The sequence below is a fragment of the Perca fluviatilis genome, chromosome 10 (assembly GCF_010015445.1).
Source record: "Perca fluviatilis chromosome 10, GENO_Pfluv_1.0, whole genome shotgun sequence".
Classification (NCBI taxonomy): Eukaryota; Metazoa; Chordata; class Actinopteri; order Perciformes; family Percidae; genus Perca; species Perca fluviatilis.
This window is the reverse complement of record NC_053121.1, coordinates 17938838-17958952: the sequence shown is the minus strand read 5'-3', so window position 1 is coordinate 17958952 and position 20115 is coordinate 17938838. Positions and strand designations below refer to the sequence as shown.

General features: G+C 40.8%; 1 protein-coding gene across 2 annotated transcripts; it reads right to left on the bottom strand.

Annotated features, from left to right (window-relative positions):
- Window positions 1–72: 72 nt before the first annotated feature.
- On the bottom strand, window positions 73–18653 carry atp10b (ATPase phospholipid transporting 10B). 2 transcript variants are annotated; one of them, XM_039812719.1, is made up of 21 exons: window positions 18122–18653; window positions 15258–15462; window positions 14807–14892; window positions 14394–14500; window positions 13098–13229; window positions 12739–12860; window positions 12307–12565; window positions 9574–9773; window positions 7940–8098; window positions 6712–7246; window positions 6471–6571; window positions 6257–6383; window positions 5942–6126; window positions 3786–4053; window positions 2718–2794; window positions 2509–2634; window positions 2210–2410; window positions 2019–2099; window positions 1768–1872; window positions 1338–1525; window positions 73–617 (listed from the first exon to the last, which is right to left on the bottom strand). In XM_039812719.1, exons 1-21 carry the CDS (start codon window positions 18529–18531, stop codon window positions 371–373), a joined length of 3921 nt encoding a protein of 1306 aa, XP_039668653.1. In that variant the 5' UTR covers window positions 18532–18653; the 3' UTR covers window positions 73–370. The 2 variants fall into 2 exon arrangements, with proteins under 2 accessions (XP_039668653.1, XP_039668654.1); XM_039812720.1 differs by lacking the exon at window positions 7940–8098.
- Window positions 18654–20115: the final 1462 nt, after the last annotated feature.

Sequence of the window (20115 nt, the reverse complement as noted above, 5' to 3'; positions counted from 1 at the left end):
GGATGCATTGTGACTGTTTAGGATATCTAGGTGAGAGGAATATATTAAACCAGCTAAGCATTTTGTTCTGGAAAAGTGCCACGTTTTGGAGGGGTGGGTGGCATGACTAATTGGGTTACCACTGTGCTCTGAAAACCCATCAGGAAAGTAACAGGCTTATGTGTTCACTATGGCAGCTTGTTATGAGGAGAGTAAGGAGAAGAGGGCCTACATACGTTTTGTCACTCATCACCCCAATTGATGATTTGTCACATGTCAGAGAGGAAGAGTATTTCTTCCTGATTGCATTTATTGAGTAAATAATCATCTTATTCCTTCAAGTTGCCAACAAATCTCAGTTTCTCATGTATGTACAGGCCTCTGATAGTTTTCAGTGATGACGTTCATCCCACATGATATCGGAGGTGGCGGAAGAGTGGGGATGAATGTCCACAGGGGTCTCCAGGGTGGGAGAGGGTGGGGTAGACAGCCTGAAGGGTCTGACGTGCGCTATGCCCCTGAAGCTCCTCCACTCTTTCATGCACTGGTCCCTCGTGGAGGGGTCCAGTCGGTCCAGATGCCTGGCTTTCACGAGCGGGGAGGGGGCGATAGAGTTCCTCAGCACATGAAACATGTACCTGGGGGAGAGAGTGTGGTGGTGAGAAAGTAGGCCAGTGAAAAATATGCGGCCCTTTGATGTAAATCAGAGCATTCCCTCTAAATATCAGCGCTTTCAGACGCATCAGCAACGAGGCGGAAGACCGAGCCGTGGTGCAGATTGTTTCCTGGACTTCACAATTAACATTATTTGATTACAAATCAGCTGAGGCTGTCTATGTACCATAACGTACTGAGATCTTTTACTATGTAAAAGTAGCAATACCACAGTAAAAGTCATGCAGACTAGATAGATAGATAGATAGATAGATTTTCTTTATCATGCGTTGTTTTGAGGAAAAACAAGTTCAGAGCAAACTTTTATTTTACATCCTCCTGACTGTTAATTACCTATTACCACCAGGACAGCTGCATAGTACAATAAGTGATAAGAATTTATAATCTGTTTCTTGTTTTAGTTATTGTAGATGTCAATGTAAACATTTTAGACATTTCTCCATTTAAAAAAAATTTAAAAATGTAATAGTCCATAACAGGAGATAAAAGTAGGGAGAAAATTATGGAAATGGGACGGATGGTCACAGTCTGCTGCTCTTCAGAGATATATACAATGGAGTGAAGCAGAAAGTATCCAAATAAGTACAATACAAAAAGCTACTCTGTAACAATGACGAGTGTACATTAAATTACTACCCCACCCCTCCATATGACAGACACAAGGAGGATAACAGTGATGGTACCTGGGCAGCAGAGCCACCACAGTAGTGATGATGCAGAGAAGGTAGAACATGGGGTCGGCCATCTGTCTTTGGAGGATCCAGTACGGGTTGGAGGGAGGGTTACAGGTGACGCAGATGGCACTGTAGGCAAGCGTCACAATGAAGTACAATGCCACACTGCCCAGCATGATTACCCAGTGAACCACCGTCTGCAAGACAGATGCATAAAACAGCAATTAGATATACCGATAACAACCCCATTTGTCAAAATATAGTTGTTAATGTAAATAATGTTACACATACATGCTACGTTATATTAACATAGTATTACTATCACATTAGTTTAAAATGCAGACCTGACTGAAACTATTTAATGATAAGAGTTTGGGCTCACTGGGAGTATATACGTTGATAATATCTAGAAATAGATATCCATCAGTTCAGCACTCACCCAGGCTTTGATCTCTATTGACAGATGCAGCAGTATGGTAAAAAAAGAAATTGTGTTCAAAGGAGTTCCAAAGGTAAAAACATCAATGTCTGAATCCCGATAAGCCTGGAGGGGAGAAAACACATGTAGTCAAATTTTAGGCAAAAAGTAGTAAACCAGTAAAATAACTGGTAACTCAGAGGAAGCACCATGACAGATGCAACTTTGCACAATGTTTAATGAAAAACAGAGAATTCAAATGTTTCTCTTACCAAGTATGGAATAAAGAAGCACACCAGGCTCTGATAGAAGGCATCGAGCATGGAAATCCAGAAAGTTGTAAATGTGTATTCCTAAACAAGCACACACAGATATTTAAATACATAAATCAATAAAAGTATTTTGTGCATCAAGACCCAACTCTGTAAACACATAGCTAGTATTGATTGGGGGTGTCACTGACCCCAGCACCCTGTCCGGTCCTGTACAGTTCAGGAACACCCAGCAGCATCTCTGCAGAAACGTCTTTGTCCATTATCCCAAACATGATTGGCGGTACAGAGGTGAAGAAGAGGTTGAAGAAAATCATCAGCCAGTAGTCGATCATGGCACTGCCAGAGAAGCCGCAGAGGAACTGATGCCAGAACAGCAGGTTCACGTAGGCCTGGGGAACACAATAGAGTGTAGATGATTAGATGGGAAATCCAGGCAAGATGTTGATTCAGACAGCAGAGCATGCTAATGTAGATATACAGGACTCACCACATTCTTATAGAAGAAGTAAATGAGCATGTTGGCCAGTCGAGTGTAGCACCAGTGTCCGTGAACCAGGAGAAGTTTTTTCAGGTGTTTGAAGCGAGATATAGCAAAATCACTTGCCATGACCGCCTGCAGATGATATTGAGTTTTGGACAGTGAGAGTAGCAGAAGAAACAAACAAGATTTTCAAAGCTAATGACTTCAGTTCAGACCTGCATGCCCTCCTGACCGGATATCCCAATGCCAACATTAGCTGCTTGGATCATGCTGACATCATTTGCACCATCCCCTAAAACAACAGAGTGAAAATCAGTTTAACAACAGTAGCCTGTTAAAGAAGAAAATGTATTAAAAGCCACTGACTTTGTGGGTCTTAATACATTATTACAAATAAAATGCATTTATTATTGTAAGTTTATTGTAAAACACCCCATATTTTTTATATTTTGCCTGTAAAATACACTACATCAATTTCTCAAGACCTGAATTAACTCAAATTCCCATCCTTATAGAACCTACTAAAGGGACTTGGTGTCTCAGCAGGACACACATTTAAAATATAAAGTCATATACTTCAGCATCAGTCTATACAGCATATTTAGTCAATGATATTAATTTGTTTTTATTTAGGATACATGAGGATCTCCACACTTTCAATGAATTTCTCAGGAGGTTCAATGACTCAGAACAGGATAAGATCCAGAGCCTTATAAAACCTGAAAGAATTACCTTTCTGTTCTTTCCTGCAACACTTTTTGCATTCTCTCACAAAACCATTTATTTCCCATACAGTGCTTGTTGTTTTCCTTCACAAAGGTCTTCTACACAGCAGACATTTTGACTTGGCAAAGCTGGAAAAGCACAGGTGTTACTAATAACATTACAGACGGCTCTGTTTCTATTTACGTGTCCCAGTAAGTCATGACAGTGAGACGGCATGAACGATACCAGGACCCTAAGCCTATACTGTATCCAAGAATTACAGTATCCCAGCAGTATGCAAAAGTAATCAAATTATAAATTTTTTGTTGAAAATTGGCATTCCAAATAATACTCTCAGGGGCCCACTATAATCTTAAAATGAAATCTAAGTAACATTTAGTGTGGTAATGAGCTCATACAAAAACTTGCCACACCAGATTTCTTTATCACTTTAGTTTTGTTTCTATTGTTTACTGTATTTATACAACAGCTTTCTTCTGTTTTTCATAGAAGTCAGATTAAAAGTCCCAGATAAATGTGTTTGGAATTACGTGAGTAGCTCAAAAAAAGCTTCTTACCAACAGCAAGGGTCATGACGTTGAGTTGCTCCCTGACCACCGTCACCACTCTGCTCTTCTGTAAGGGCGTGACTCTACAGCAGAGCACGGTGCGGCAGCGCTTCGCCAGGTCCACGAAGCGCTTCTGCAGGTCTGACGACAGAGCCATGGTCAGGGTGCGTCCGTCGATCACCAGAGAGATGTTCTGGGTTGTGTCCACATTACGAGGGTCTTCACTGTACCTCCTCACCTCTTCCAGTGTGCAGTCCAACATGGATGTGCACGCAAACTGGAAAACAACATCTGCTTATTTTGCTGATCCCATTGTTGTTTTCATTTTTATGAAGCGTTCCAAAAGAGAGCTGAAACACTTAGTTGTGGAAAAACAATCGGCAACTATTTTGATAACCAATTAAGTCATTTTTCAAAAATCCAAAATGTTGAAACGTGCTAGTTGCAGCATCTCAAATGGGAAGATGTCCTGCTTTTCTTGGTGCTTATGTGAAAGTAAAATAAATAACTTTCGGTTTTGGATGGTTGCTCGGACAAAATAAATAATTTGAAGATGTCATCTTTAGTAGCCTATATTTTATACACACACGTTTGTTTTCATGATGACCTAAAGAAAATACTAAATGATCACTTTCCTGCACAATTAAAACATATAATAAAAAAAACATAAAAACACAAAATTAAAGCGGATGAATTGAAACTTGGATGTGACATCTCTATAATCCAAACAAAAGGTACAATGCACAATTTAACAAGGCACACCATTAAAGGCAAGACTATTCCTCTGTGCTACAGTACAGAGTACAGATTATGGTAGTGCTGGTAAAAGAAACATCACTCTGTTGAGTCATGTTCATGATGTCTGACTATAAGCAATTACGAGGCTCTGGTCCCATCACACTCATCATTGTTGTCTGTAAATAACTCCAGCCTCTTAGCCAAAAGGAAAAGCGACAAGATGAAAACAAATTAGGTCACATCCTATTTTTATATCATTTATCTAATGCTGGTTAAATTCCATTAGGTGTGGTAGGGTGATGACTGTGGGAATGCATCCCTCAGGTGGTCATCAAGTTACAGTGGTTAAAAAAAGAAGAAGTTCATTACCAATATGAGCAAAGGGGTATTTCCCCTGAGGGTTGAATATTAGACTGGTAATTAGATATGAAAGCAGTAGATATTGTATTGGGGCTATCGCACATTCATCATCTATGACTAGTCCCTTCTGAGAGGTGCGCGGCAGTCCCTTTGTTCCAGAAAGCTCCCCTTGTAGCCGTTAGAGCCGAGGGGTAATTTTGGTCTATTTGAGGCCGGGGATGATTAGACATGGTCAGGTTGTTATGAAGGGCTCATTCATGTGCTACCAGATCTTTAATGACCTCAGAGAAGCAGCGCCCACACCTGACACTTTCTCTTTCTCTGATGAAAATGTAAGGGTTTGACCTTTAGTTAAAATGTTAAAGTGGTTCAAAAGGTTTGGCCATTTAAATTGGAGGGAAAAAGCTCCCAGGTAAAACCTCCTGAACTTTCTGCTTGAAAAACACACAACTTGTCCTGAATGACCATCAACAAAAGTCAATGCTGCCCTCGGAAACTAGCTGTATGTGATAATTATAAATTATGTAAAAGGCCGATGTTCAATAAGAGTTTGTTATGCCTATTAGCTCCTGATGCTCTAGGTCTTTACTGTTTTTTTTTTTTTACTTTTGATTCATTCATTTGAAACTTCATTCACCTTTTACTCAAAAATCAATGTTGTCAATCAATTGTGTTGTTTTCAAGCAAGTGTTACTAACACTAGTGTAACACTGTTACACTATCATTGCCTATTTTGGGAAATACAATTTTATTTCAACATCCCCCGTTTGTCTGTGTAATGTTTCTACGCTTGACACCAACCAATCAAGATTGTGAATCTATCACAGTAAAAAACACAATAATGCTTAACTTAGCTTAGCGGTTTGAAGCTATCTTATTTTCCAACATGTCACTTTAAGTACATCAACATTTTCATTGCATGTTTGATTTACCAACACAACTTCTAATTGTGGTGTAAGAAATGAGTCAGAGCTGTGCCACCATTTATCATTTCACATAAGCAGTAAAGCAAAGCAGCTCTGAGTCAAACAGCCAACCTTCAGTGAGGCAGACAGCGGCCTCCTCACCTTGTTTCCGCAGCTCATGTTAATCACCAGGTCTTCCTCTTCCAGTAGCCTGCAGGCATAGCCAATGTTGACAGCTGTCTCGGTCTTGTCACCAGTCAGCACCCACACCTGGATCCCTGCCTCCCGCAGTGCCATGATGGTTTCTGGGACACTCTCCTGCAGACGGTCCTCAATGCCCGTCGCCCCTGCCGGAGAACACATATACAAAAATCAGGCATGATTTAAACACAGAGCTTATCACACAGATACACATGTTCATTATGAATGGTGTGCATTGGGCTGATATGTATGTATCTATGATATGTAGTATGTTACCTAGCAGGGAGAGGTCTGTCTCTAGCTGCACAGCAGTGTCCATAACAAGCTCCTCTCTGTTGTCTATAGCAGCCAGAGCTCTCTGTCTGTTCACTGACCAGCTTTCATACGCCTTGTCACTCACAACCTGCAGCACACGCAGAAAAAAGATGAAACAGAGTTCCTCTATTTAAGAAAGTGACACTGGTAAATAATAATATATATGATTGTGCACCTTCTTTGTAAAGCAAAGTGTACGCAGCCCTTCTTTAGCATAGCAGTCAAGGTGATGCTGAGTATTTGCTGCTATATTCTTCTGCTTCCCACTCAGATATTCTGAAAATAATATGACACAGATGTATTTAAATAGTTTAATTTTGAATTATGAAATGATCTAGGGTATCTCACTGTTGACTAGTAAATCATTTTTAAAAAAGGGCAATAATGTGTGTAAATGTACTTTCACCTGCACATACCTGTGTACGGTGTACCGAGGAGCTCCATGATGGCGTGGTCTGCACCTTTAGTGTACAACACATACTCTTTGGTGATTGGATGTCGCACCAAAACAGACATTCTCTTCCTGTTGTAGTCAAAGGTCAAGGTGTCCAGCACCTCAAACACCAGGTCCTCCCCAGACGGGAGCCTCACTGTCACGCATTCAGGGGTGCGGGCCAGCAGGGTGAAGCCATAAGCCTTGGCTGCATACACCAGGGCGGCCTCATCTGGACTCTCTGCCTCATAGCTCAGATTATCTGGGGTCATTGCAGACTGGGATGGAGTGTGGAGCGAACATGTACGGAGCTTATTGGTGTCTCCAGACCCCTCTATTTTTACAGGGGGCTTAACATGGTCTTCCTCTTCAACTGAGTCCTCTGAGATGGTGCGATTTTTCTTGGGCTTGTGCTGCCAGGAGGGAAAAATATGCTGAAGAGAGCCAGACTTTTTCACCAGGCTGGACAAAGTATCCAGTGGGCTGCTTGTCTGATCGGAGCGTGAAAACCCACTCACCTGAAAAAGTGAAAGAAATGTCTATGTTATATAGTTTTTATTTCGCAGATTTTGTTCAAACACCCATATGGTGAGAACACAAAAACACTCCTTGTCATCCATTTCCACTCTGTTTCTTTTTGTGCTTTCATATTTTACTACAAACTCAAGGGAAAATCCACATATTTCTCCCATCTGCCAGACCTGAACATCACAGTCAAGAGCACAGAGTACTAAAATTAATAAAGGCAACCCTGATTGCCCCTGCAAATCTCCCTTTACTATGTGGCTAATTTAGTGAGGACAATCATTACAACTGGGGCTTTAAAGATGAAGGAAAATTAGTACTGACCACCGATAAAAGAACAGAAACTTGCAGCTAAACAATTGAAGAGAACATTCAAAATTAAACTAAATCTTTGAGGTTAATAAGAAGACTTTAAACTGGATTGTTGTGTGTGCTTGTGATTAAATTATGAAGATTATGCGGCAATACTGCAGCCAAATGTCTGGACACAAGGTTTATATATTAAATAATGAATGAGAAATTTTAATAGATTCTCCACAATGATTTCTAGACGAAACGTTTGCCATGTTTTGTAAGTTTGCATACTGGGAGTTTCAAGAGAACAAATCATTCGTCCATCTTTCCTCTCCTGCCTGTGTCCTCCATCTCTACTTCCCATCCACGGTGGCAGTAAACGGAGCGCTCACCCTCTGTCTCCGAGCTGTTGCCATGGAAACCACCACAGTGTTGCAAATGGCGAGACCCAGAAAAAAGTCCAGGTACGGATCTATGTTCCGGCTGCTGCTGCTGCTCTCTGCCCTGCTAATCTGCTGAAGCAACTTCCTGTCTGGAATCACCTCAGCTTCCTGTTGGAGTAAAAGTTAATCCGTTTTTTTTTTATTAAAAGCTCATATTGATAAACTGTTGCTTGCTTACACTCAGCTTTCACTGTTTTGACGTGACAGGATTGGAATAAGATTTTTAGCTTTTAACATTTTCATCCAGTTTTGTTTGCTCATGTACACGGAAAGATTACAGGGACAAAAGGACAGAAGGAAGGGAGGAAGTTTTCATTCATACAAACATTCAGCTCTGTTAGTATGACACAGCATGGAAAACCAAAGATGGGCTCTGTGCTGCTTTGCTGGAAAAAACACAAGACTTTTTCTGTCTCAGCCTGTATCTCCAGGCTTTTTTTGCTCTTTGCCCCTGTGGACAAAAATAGACACAAAGCTACTGTATATCAAGATGACGATGACTAATCTATAGTGCACGTTTACAGTTTATGTGACATCAGTGGTCTGTGCCAAATGGTGCCCAGCATGACCATATGTCTCTTCACAGACACAGGGGCAATTTTGAGCCAAAATGGATGTGTTTATCACCGACACCGCAGCTTGGCCATCTGCAGCGGAGACTGGGATCATGAGGCCTTTTGACACAAGGATGGGTGAGATTTGTCTTAACAAATGACCATTTGAGGTCTTTTGAGTGTGTATTTAGACACATTTAGTTCACATTTCTGATATCTTAGCAACATGTATGATGTATACATTTATTTATAGAAGACACTTACCCAATTAGACAGCAAATAAAATGAAAAGAAGCAGAAAATACTTTAGCTTCAATATTATATACATTTTGTATACTCCTATAATAATGACCTAAACTGAATCCACCAAGTTATTACCCTTATTTTCTTTAATAAACTTTATTGTCCCAGTGAGGAAATTTGGTCTTGGGCACAGTGCTACTCTGTTGCTTCACATCAAACATCACAAGAACAGAGACATTATCAGCCATGTGATAGACTAGCAACCTGTCGAGGATGTATAGAGCACAATGTATGCTGGAATAGGTTCCAGGTCCCCAACACCATGATAACTAGTTTAATAAATGGATGGATAGACAATGTTACACTTTCATTCACAATACATGCATTCTCAATCATGCATACTTAATCACTCAGTGATAGTGCAGAGTGGCAAGACGAGACGTCTCACTAGCCATCCCAGCTCACTATGCTGGGTTTGATTATAGTGGGCCAGTTCACACTATATAAATGCACTGTCCTGTTTTGAGCCGTTTATTTGTGCTACCGATTATAACTGCAAGGACACTTGTTAATCAAGAAGAATGAGTCTAATTTGTAGGCCCCTCCGGGTGGCCTTGAGTCAACTACCTGACAGCTACGCCTCCTGCATGAGCAAACAAAATGCTGATGACCATTTCCCCGTGGTGGCTTCCTGTGACTCTGCATTATAATATCAAGACAGCCAAAACTCACAACCTGACCCTCTGAATTATGCGCCTTTTCTTCCTGACTGAGCGATCATCTTACCAGCAGACTGCTGAAGGCTGCATCGCTCTGGGCATTTCCTGTGACCTTACTCTTGCGTCGGTTGTCATGGTGATGCCACTTGTCTTCAGGGTTGGAGTCCTCAGTATCTAGGGACCATCCAATCCGTGGGGGTCGTGGCTGCTGGTTGAGGATGACCTCCTCCTCTGACACTGGTACATCAAGGACAGCTAGGCGGATGGCTGCAAATCCCAAAAAACATGTTGATACATACAGTATGAACTGTATATTATATGTACTATATGTCAGCTCATGTCATGTTTAAATGCCGAGCCCTTAACAAGGACTTTAAAGACCTGGATTAGACAAAGGCTTTAACTAAAACCCTTCAACTAGCCAAAATAAATGAACTTTAGGAAGCATTATATAGGAGGGAACTCAACTTCAGGATACATAGATCAGTAATACAATCAGACAGTATAGCAAATCAGATTGAAGCTTGGCAGCACAAATATAGAAGCAAAAAATGAATGTGTTAGTCTCTGATTAGGACACAACACAATAAACAAGTGAAAAAGGGGATAACATATATTGATAATATAATATAATATAATATAATCTTTTGTATCTTAACATGTATTCTGTCTGATTACATTTCAACATAAAAAAGAATCTTGGATTCACACGCGCAACATAGAGTAACAAATGCAGATCAAGATCATAGCATTGTCGTGATCTTAACTGCAATAGGCCTATATCATTACACTTGTTTGTCATTGAGGCGTGTGGGTAAAGCTATGCCACGACAACGATAATCCAGTTCATGTCAGTTTACTGTAGGAACTGCAGGATACAGCACTCCCCAAACACATGAACAATAAAGAGCAATACAGGCAAATGTGATAACTTGCTATAAGATCAGGTTTTCCCGGTCACAGATGGAGGGGGTTCACTCAGACGTCCATGCACTTTGGGATGTGGAAAACAACTAAGACAAGATTGGGGGCTGAACAGAGATATATGTGTCTGGGAGCCAATAGGAAGTAAATAAACCCAGTAAACTTAATGGCAATAGGCGGAATTTCTACCCAGGAAGTGCATTTCAACTGAACAGCTGACAAACAGCTCAGAATCAAAGCACAGTATGTAATCTCACTACTGTCTAGGTGAGCGCCCTGTGAGACAGAAAATTGGTGGACAGACAAAGGCTCTTACCACTAGTAGGATAAAAAGTATAGTTTGGCCAGGGCAAAGGCCATGTTGTTAGCCAAATTATATCAGCTTTACTTTGAGCTAGGATTAGCATGCTAACATTAGCATGTTCACATACTAATGTCAGCCTGTTATTGTAACATATATTGCTGCAATGTGTTGGGTTTTAAAAAGTTAAAACAATGCTTATGTTATGAAGACAATGTACTTTTGGATTAAATGTACTTTATGTACCCTGCAGCTAAATCTAATCAACTAACTAGCCATAATCAGCATTTAAGTGCCTACACCATCCCAAGCTTCTAAAGAATGGATCAGGTCATGTCTGTCAATTTGCATACTGGAGGAGACTTATTGTCCCCACAGGAAAGGTAACTCCGATCCTGCCTTTTGGGGAACCACTCCCTGCTGGACCAGACTTGATGAGAACAAAGGAAATGCATATCTCTGTAAACTTGAATAGAATTGGCACTACCATGATAAATGACCTTTGTCTGTGACCTGTAGTAAACCTGAATTCCGAGGTGTGTCCTTATCCTGAGAGAGTTTTCATTCAAGGAAACACCCACAATTCCAAAGGAATATAATTCTGTAACAGAAGTGATTTCGCGACTGTTTTTATGTGACTCCATCAAGGAGAAGCATGATCCAGTCTGCTGTAAGCTGCAGTGTAACATTTGTTTTTTGTCTTGTCATTTTCATCATTCTGTTTCATTAAATCTTTTGTTTAATCTTCAATTGGACCAAGCCTCTTCTTCCTCCTCAGAAATCAACGATCACGTCTTTTAGATTTTCTTAACAAATGCTGCTACACTATGAACCACCCAGACCTCTCTGGTCGTCTGGGACATAGACCATTCTTTTTGATGCTGCCTTTTGTTAAATAATTGTTTAATAATTTCTTATACTGCACTGTAACTTTTATTCTATTTATTTTATCTGTTTTTATATTTTTAATTGTTTTTAAACTCCACTTTGAATTGCCCTGTTGCTGAAATGTGCTATACAAATAAAGCTGCCTTGCCTAACATGCTTCCAATTAGCATGCTAACAGGCCAGTGTGAGTATGCCAATGCGTTACATGCTAATATTGGTATATGTCAGTGGTAACTTGCTATGTGCAATGTTAACATTAGTCAAAATGTTAAATTGAGTGCAATTCAGTAATACATTTTTGTCAGGTTTCTTGTGATCAACTGTAGTGTTTAACAAATGGAAAGTAGGTGGGTCCATCCAGACCTTTTTGTGTTAGGCTAATGACCAAAGTAAGGATTTATTGGTTGGCTACCAATCAGAAGGTGTTTCGATCCCAGGCCGCTGCAGTCTACATGTTGAAGTGTCCTTGGACAACCAAATTGCTGTGAATGTGCGTGAATGGCACCTAGTATGGTAGGCTCAGCCACCAGTGTATGAATGTGTGTGTGAATGGTACCTGTAGTGTAGAGCGCATTGAGTGGTCGCTAAGACTAGAGAAGTGCTATATAAATGCAGTCCATTACGATGAAAAGCAGTGCTGCAACTGCTCTTTTTGGTTACAGAAAATGTCTCAATATGAAGGTTTACCATTCTCTTTGTGTGCATACTCAGTGCCCATGATGGAGCATCTGCGAAACACCATCTTGTTCTCAGTGAGGGTGCCAGTCTTGTCTGAAAAGATGTATTCAATCTGTCCCAGGTCTTCCGTGATGTTCAGTGCCTTACACTGCACGCGGCTGTCCGTCCCTTCATCGTGCAGATCAATGTCATTAGTGATGAAGAAGATCTGACCAATCCTCACCAACTCAATGGAAACGTAGAGGGAGATAGGAATCAGGATCTGGAGAGAGGAGAGGAGGAGAGGAGTGGAGGAAAATGGAAAGAGAGGAAACAGGGGAAAAGTCGAAAAAGGGTATAAGAAAGGAAAAAGAGAAAAGTAGATGGCGAGTCAGTAAAGACAAGGGAAGATTAAGAAAAAAAATAAAACGTCAGGAAACAATCAGACAATCACACTGCAGACAGGATGATCATGGTGAAGAACATGTAGAAGCCAGACAGACTGGGACTGTCCAGGTGACCGTTGCCGTCGGGGACCAGGTAAGGGGGCACACCGGGCAGCGCCTGCAGCCATAAGAAGTGACCTGCATGTGTGAGGACAGGGGAATTAATCACACCGACTGTCGCGCAGGGGAGGAAAGCTATTTTTGGCACGATACCCTCCCCTGTCTTCTCCCTCTTCTCCTGGTATGGGCCTGTGGTCAAAGTGACTGAGTTTTTTTTTATTGGAAATTAAACGTCCCCTCATAAATGTAAAATAATTTATCATGAACCAGTCTGTGTAGTGATATTATGGGTAAGTTATGTAATTCATTACTGACCTAGTGCTCCGATGAGACACATGGTGAAGAGGAGAATGACGCAGAAGATGACGTCCGTGTTCAGCTTACGCTCTAGTTTGCTGCGTTTGTATCTTGGCCCTTTGTTGTTGAGCATGGCCTTGGTTTCATGGCCTTAAAGGGGGGATCAGAAGGTGTTGATTCAGTTACCAACAGGCAATCCATATCGTCATTGAACACTGAAGAAAATTGATTATATCTTACAACGTGCTTATTCTGGGTCAGCTAATGCAAGGACAGAAAACAGGGCATTAGGTCCTCTGTAATACTGTATTTCAGGAAATTTGGTGGTCTATTATTACGCACAATAAACACATTTTAAGACTTATTCTGATGTTTTAAACCATGCTAGCGGCATTGATCTAGGCATTGCAATGTCAGTCTGTTTTTGGTTTGGTCGGTCCACCGCTTTGATGCAGACTGTAATATCTCAACAGATATTAGATGAATTGCCATGCAACTTTGCACAGACATTCATGGCCCCTTGAGGATGAACCCTCCTGACTTTGATGATCCTCTGACGTGTCCTCTAACAACAACAGCAGGTCAAATGTTTCACTTATCCTGTGAAATAATTCAAAAGCTACTTGATGGGTTGCCACAACATTGTCCCAGATGGTGCATCATTGTAATAACTTGATACTTTAAGTTTTTATATAGAGTCATTATCAGGTCAAAATAGTTTAAAAGTTGTCAAATACTTTTGTTTATGACTAAATACTTTCATTCCCATCAGCCTCAGCTGTCCTTTGTGTTTAGTGCTAATTAGCAAATCTTAGCATGCTAACATGTCAAACTAAGATGGTGAACATGGTAAACATTGTTGTACACTGTAACTGTAAACCTCTGCATGTTGCATGCTGGCATTAACATTTAGCTCACAAAAACCGTTGTGCCTAATTACAGCCTCACAGAGCTGCAAGTCTGGCTAAACTTGACAGTTATTAGGCAAAAAAAATTATTAAAAAATCCCATTAAAGGAATTTAGTTTTTTGCACCATTATTAAACAACTGCAGCAGATCATAATGTAGGGTGACAAAATGTACAGAAAGTATAACTAAACATTGATATGGCTAAATATGCAAAATTACTTTCTATCATAATTTAATTTTTTTTTTTTTTTACAGTTGGTTGGTAGTGAGTCAAACATTTGGGTGGTGTTGTGAAATTTGGACTCAGGACCTCAGTACTTTTTAAGTCCTGGCTATGGCCCTGGACAAAAACGCTACAAGCTCAAGATCAAAGCAGTGAAGCAGCTGAGAAAATGGAGAATATACCTGCATACACCACAAAGCCAACAGCGTGGTCCGTGTTTCTCACTGTGCAGCCTCGCAGCAGCAGACTCTCTATTCCAGCGCCCACCTTCTCCTTATTAGGTTTCTCTCTGCAGCAGGAGAAAGTGAGGAACATCCTTTGTACTGTCAGATCCTGTTAGATATTCATTACTGGTTATGTATTCCCCATTAGCAATTCCCTTACAGCCCTAGCTGGACAGCATGGGTAGACCATAGTGCAGCTGTAAGATCTGTGGTGCCCAAGGAAATCGATTATAGTCTATTACAGCCCCAATAATGTCTCTGGAAGCATCAGAAAGTGCAGCGAGTGGGTTGGAATTAGTTTTGCTCGGCTGCTCTGAAAGCCTAAAAGGATCTGTTTGGGGATACATGTGATCTATGTATTTGATACTCACACATAACACTTGAAATGATTCAGATTGTTGTTAGGCTTTTCGCACACCACGGCACTGTTGAAGCTTTCAGGTTCAAATTCAGGATCCTGGGAAATGAGAGGAGGTATAAAGTTACTGTGGTGTGAATGGAAACTTTTTAAATGTAACTTAACCTGTACTTCCAGAGTGACATAATAACATAATACACAGGAAAGACAATTGTGGTCCAAAAATATGTAATTAGGTATGTAACCCAACAGGTATGTGTTTTTTGTCTGTCATTACAGACTCACTGACATACTTTAATGACCGCAGTTACCATAGATGTTCAGGAAATGTTACAGTTGTTCTGTTGATGGGTGTTGAATGTCAATCACAAAGAGGAGAAAGGTGATGCAGCACAGATGGCTTGGGTATAGAAACCCAAGAAAAAAAACTCTCAAGAGAAATGGAACCAAGAAGTACTCCTCACCGAGATGCAGACACCAGACATCATCTTCCTCTGCTTTAGGTTGGTCTCTCCATCCAGGTTGGATGTCTCTATGTGACACACGCCGTTGGGGTCTGATGTATGCAGGAGCAGGAGATCTGCAGGGACGATCTCATTGCAAACCACCTTCACAAAATCTCCCACTCGCACATCCTTCCAGTGCCTCTTTATAAACTGTTGCTCTTTCCTGAAATCAGACGTCAGATAGCAACAGTCATTAGAATTGTTTTTATTATATTTAAGCCCCTGGGTGGCTTTTATATATATATATATATATATATATATATATATATATATATATATATATATATATATATATATATATATATATATATATATATATATATATATATATATATATATATATACATACACACACATATATTTGTCACATTTATTAACAATATTGGCATAATGGGTGTTTTGTATGTTTATGCAATCAAATGAAATATTGACTCACTCCTTATGGATAAAATAAATCACAGCAGCTGCTTAAGTCTGGGAATAAACAATACAGCCAAATGAAAAATCAATGCTTTTGTTTTTGGAGAGCGGCCCAGATGTGTTTTGTGTGCTTTAGAATAAGGAAACTTTTACAGGTAGATACACTGCAGTACACATTTTGAGGCTATTCTCAGGGTTTGAGGCTTCCCATGGAGTTTTATTGTTTAAACCTGCACATCAAGCTGGCTAACCACCAGTGACAGAGAGCTGCAGGCATGCTGCCCTGCATGTAGGACCTGATTGGTTAGCTGCCACATAACACCACACCTCGCCTCGAACAAAGCCTTGAGGGGGGGAGGTATGTATGTTGTGTTTAAATTATACTTAAAAGGTTGCGCAAATATTCCCTCCTGTCAGAAAAGCTTTACGTTATTTACGCTTTCTATGTCAGGCAACGGAATTTACAGTTTCCAGTTACGGAAAGTCCATTTCTCAAGTGTATTGTATTGTGTGTTGTCACATTCAGTACATTTAATCCTAGACGTGATCAGAAAGTTTTAAAATGTACGTCAGTGTTTGAAATTTTGGGAAATACGCTTATTTGCTTTCTTGCCGAGAGTTTGATGAGATGTTTGATACCACTCTCAAACGTGAGAGTGGTATCAATGTTCTCATCTAACTCTCCGCCATAAATTAATGTATTTCGAAAAATGTCTTACTGTTGCCTCAAAGGTCTCAAATGCATTGCCAAACAATTGTTTATCTGTCTAGTCATCCAATTTTGTGGCTCTTGGGAATATGGCTTCTTGATGCGTGTATGTGTGATAAAGCCTGCACAGCATTTAAAAACAATTCTTCAGAAATGAAGTGACACTTAAGACAGCCTGTTTGGTTTGATAGTAGGTGTGATATGAGTCTGTAGATGAACTCTCAGGACTCTTAAACAACAGACAGGAACAGTCTGGGAGGTGTGGTGACCGGTTTAAATCTTCTGCAGTGAGCAGACGATAAAATTAGACATGTTAAACAATATAATAGGAGTTTGCAGTCATTCAGCATGATTAATAGCCCATGTGGAGCGCATGTGGATTGACAAGAGTTTGAGTTAGCGAAGAAAGATAGAATGATGATAAGGCATGTCATGCTCAAACACACACACTTCACACCTCTGTGAAAACAACATGAGGTTGAAGGGTGATGGGAAATAAAGATGTGCATCTGAGAAGGTCTGATGAATTAAAGTATAAATCCCTCTCATCTGACAGCCTCCCATGTGGACCTTTAACCACTTCAATGTGTGTTCATTGTGCTGTCATATGAATAAACTTTACCTAGATAGAGAAAAAGAGGAAGTATTTGGAAGTCTAAAATTTATTCTTGAGCTTCTTCTGGAGCCATTTGTACACTTCAAAGAAATCCCAGCCAATCGATGCTGTTCTAATCTTTACAAGCCCAAAATGGAGCTTTAGGATCTCCACCCAGCGAGCAATAAGAGACCCACGAGAGCCCGCTCGCCATGACTCAACTGCTGTTTATCTGATTCCGTGAGGCGGAGACGACTAGTGTCTACTAACAGGCCCAGAGGGACTGGTGCATTCTCCGAAGTGTCCATACATCTGGGGTCTGCACTTCGGCCACCTGGATCCTAGCACCACACACACACACACACACACACACACACACACACACACACACACACACACACACACACACACACACACACACACACACACACACACACACAGGATGCAGGCTTTTCCACAAGCTTAGGCTGCACTTCCCAACAGACTCTTCTTGGGAAATTTGAAAGCAAGCAAGTGCTGTTTAATGATAAACCCTTCTAGAGGTTGAATGTGTAAGGATCCATCATTGGAGTTGCTTTCAGGCTCACATCACATCCAGAGGAAATCCACATCCCCTCCTCCACCTCCCACTCTCCAAAATCACAGCAGCAAAAGGGTCGAAAATGACATTGTTTATCCGCCTTTGTGAATTATTCATTTTTCACCAGTAATAAAAAAAATAGATAACCGCTAACCTTACTGTCTTTACTGACGCAACACCCAGATGAGGATTTCATCAAATGTACACAGTGTGATGGTGAGAGATATTGTTGTGAGGCTCTTCAAAAGAGGAATAATCTCCCACACATTTTCTATTTCTAAGTCAAAAATTCTCACGGGGTACTGAAACGCAGAGGAGGTAATCAAACAAACACACAGCACACAATCACACAGATCTACACACACTCACACAGACATCAACATGCATGATATAAATCATAAGCACAGATGTGAAGGTGCCGGTAATGCACCATAAGTGTTTCCGCTTGCCACATAATGCATAAAAAGCATAACTGTGCTGTTTCTATATTTAGGACATGATTGTCTTTGAGTCAGTACCTGCTGTAGATGAAGCACGGCGTGTTGTTGAGCTTCCTGTCCGACTGGTACCTCCTGAAGTCCTCCAAGGCGTCCTTCAAGGCCGTCAGAGACAGGATGACACAGATGGGGATCAGAGCTACCCCTGGCTGGAAAGCGCTCACTACGGGGACAAAGTTCAGAATAGCCAGGCCCACAAAGTAGATGTTGGCCAGACGGTGAAACTGCTCAAAGAGGTTCATGGGGATGAAGAGGAGGAGGGTGTATTTGGTGGTCTTGATGGCGTTGCCAGGGAAGTAGCAGTTGGGTTGCTTCGCCTTCTCCAGGCCCTCGTAAGGCAGATTGGACGCCAAGTTGCGGAGGTCCTTCTCCCGTGCTCTCTGACCTCTCAGAGCATCCCTCACCAGGGCCAAAGGGCTCCTCCATGTCATGGCTGCTCTGTCTGTTTTTCTTTAATTCTTCTCACAAACTTTTCCATCTCATCCTCTCAATATTTACAGTTCCTATTAGTTAAAAGGTCTCCCTAGAACCATCCTCTCCTTGAATAAGTCTTTCTGGGTGTATGACAGTATACCTAGTCCTCCTCTGAGTCCGCCCTTTGCATTAACAGGTCTGTTTGCATTCCTTGTAGTTGAGCTGTTTAAGTCTCACAGAGAGGGGAAATAAGGCAGCTGATTACAGTCAGAAATGAGGGTGCTCCAGTGACTCAGCTGATTTTAGAGCTGTCAATAATCTGAATGATTGAAACAGTTTTCAACTCTTTGTTTGAATTCCTTCACACAGCAGAATTATGAGTCAGTGGCCTGCATAGTATAGTAGTCTTTAACCACCATTAATACTTTAAACATTGATGTGATCCTTGAAACTTACACACACAAAAAAGTAATACAAAAAACACAAATAAGGAATGAATAACCAAAATGAGCAGCTGACAATCTAATATTTGCAGAGCAGAAAATTGGTGCAGTGGGTCATAAGGAGATTTGAACTGACAACACAACACCGAACAGAGCGCAACGACTGCTCGGGGCAAACATATATGAAGAGTCTGCAGAGTGTGAATGAACACAGCAGAGGGAACTTACACACCACATTCAGGACTATACAGATGGAGAATACAGTCAACAATGTTTAAAGACACTGAGAAGCTCTTTATTGCTCTTAATTAGACTAAAAATAATAATGAGCATGATTCTTCAATGGTGCATGTAAGAAGATTGAGGTAAGAGATCAGCTACAGAAGCCTGGAAGAGTTCTTGTTGATAGAAGACAATTTAGTTGAGGGCTGAAAGTTGGATCATGATTCTACATAATTAGGTGAATGAATCTGTTTACATGTATATGTGAGACTCTCACGTATGATGGACTACAACAAAGCAGCTTCTTGCACAGATGGCATGCATGTAGGATGCCTTCCACTTCCTCATGTTGACATATGCTGTCTTTTCCAGAGCAGGCTACAGCTGAAACTGTTTAAACAGGCCAAATTTACACTGGCTCACTCATTTATTGTACTTAAATTTAAATTTTATACACAGCCATAATGAAACTATATGTAGCTGATTAGTATTTGATACACAGCGTACAGAGGCATTATTGGAAAATTGCCTCCAAATGGAGAAAGATGGACCGTTATTGTCTTGTTTCTTTTTTTAGATACATTTTTTTTTATTGTTTTTTTATATTTAAAACATACAGAACATACAAATACAATTGAACAAGAACAAAAACCCTCTCCCTCCCCCCACCCTCTGCAGTCTCGAGGAAAACAAAAACAAACACCTTGCCTAGTCACTCTCCTCTAATTCTTGTGATGCTGAGGTCATTAGGACTGACTTGTGCTGCTGCGTTTTTCCATAGGTCTATAGTCGATGACTTGGCTTTGTTAATCCTTGCTGTAGAGAGCTCAAGCATAACTATGTCCAGAAAATACGCCAACCACTGTTTTATATAAAGCAAGTGGGGGTGGGGGGGGAGCGCTGAGCTATCATTTTCTTGGTCGCGGTTGATCCAGC

What these genes read in the sequence shown, in the direction of transcription:
- atp10b (XM_039812719.1), bottom strand. Translation starts at nt 18,531, where the DNA reads ATGACATGGAGGAGCCCTTTGGCCCTGGTGAGGGATGCTCTGAGAGGT. An exon ending in CCGTGCTTCATCTACAGCAG is followed by an intron (nt 15,463 to 18,121) that starts GTACTGACTCAA and finishes GTCTGATTTCAG; the next exon opens with GAAAGAGCAACAGTTTATAA. An exon ending in GCTTCTTTATTCCATACTTG is followed by an intron (nt 1,873 to 2,018) that starts GTAAGAGAAACA and finishes TCTCCCCTCCAG; the next exon opens with GCTTATCGGGATTCAGACAT.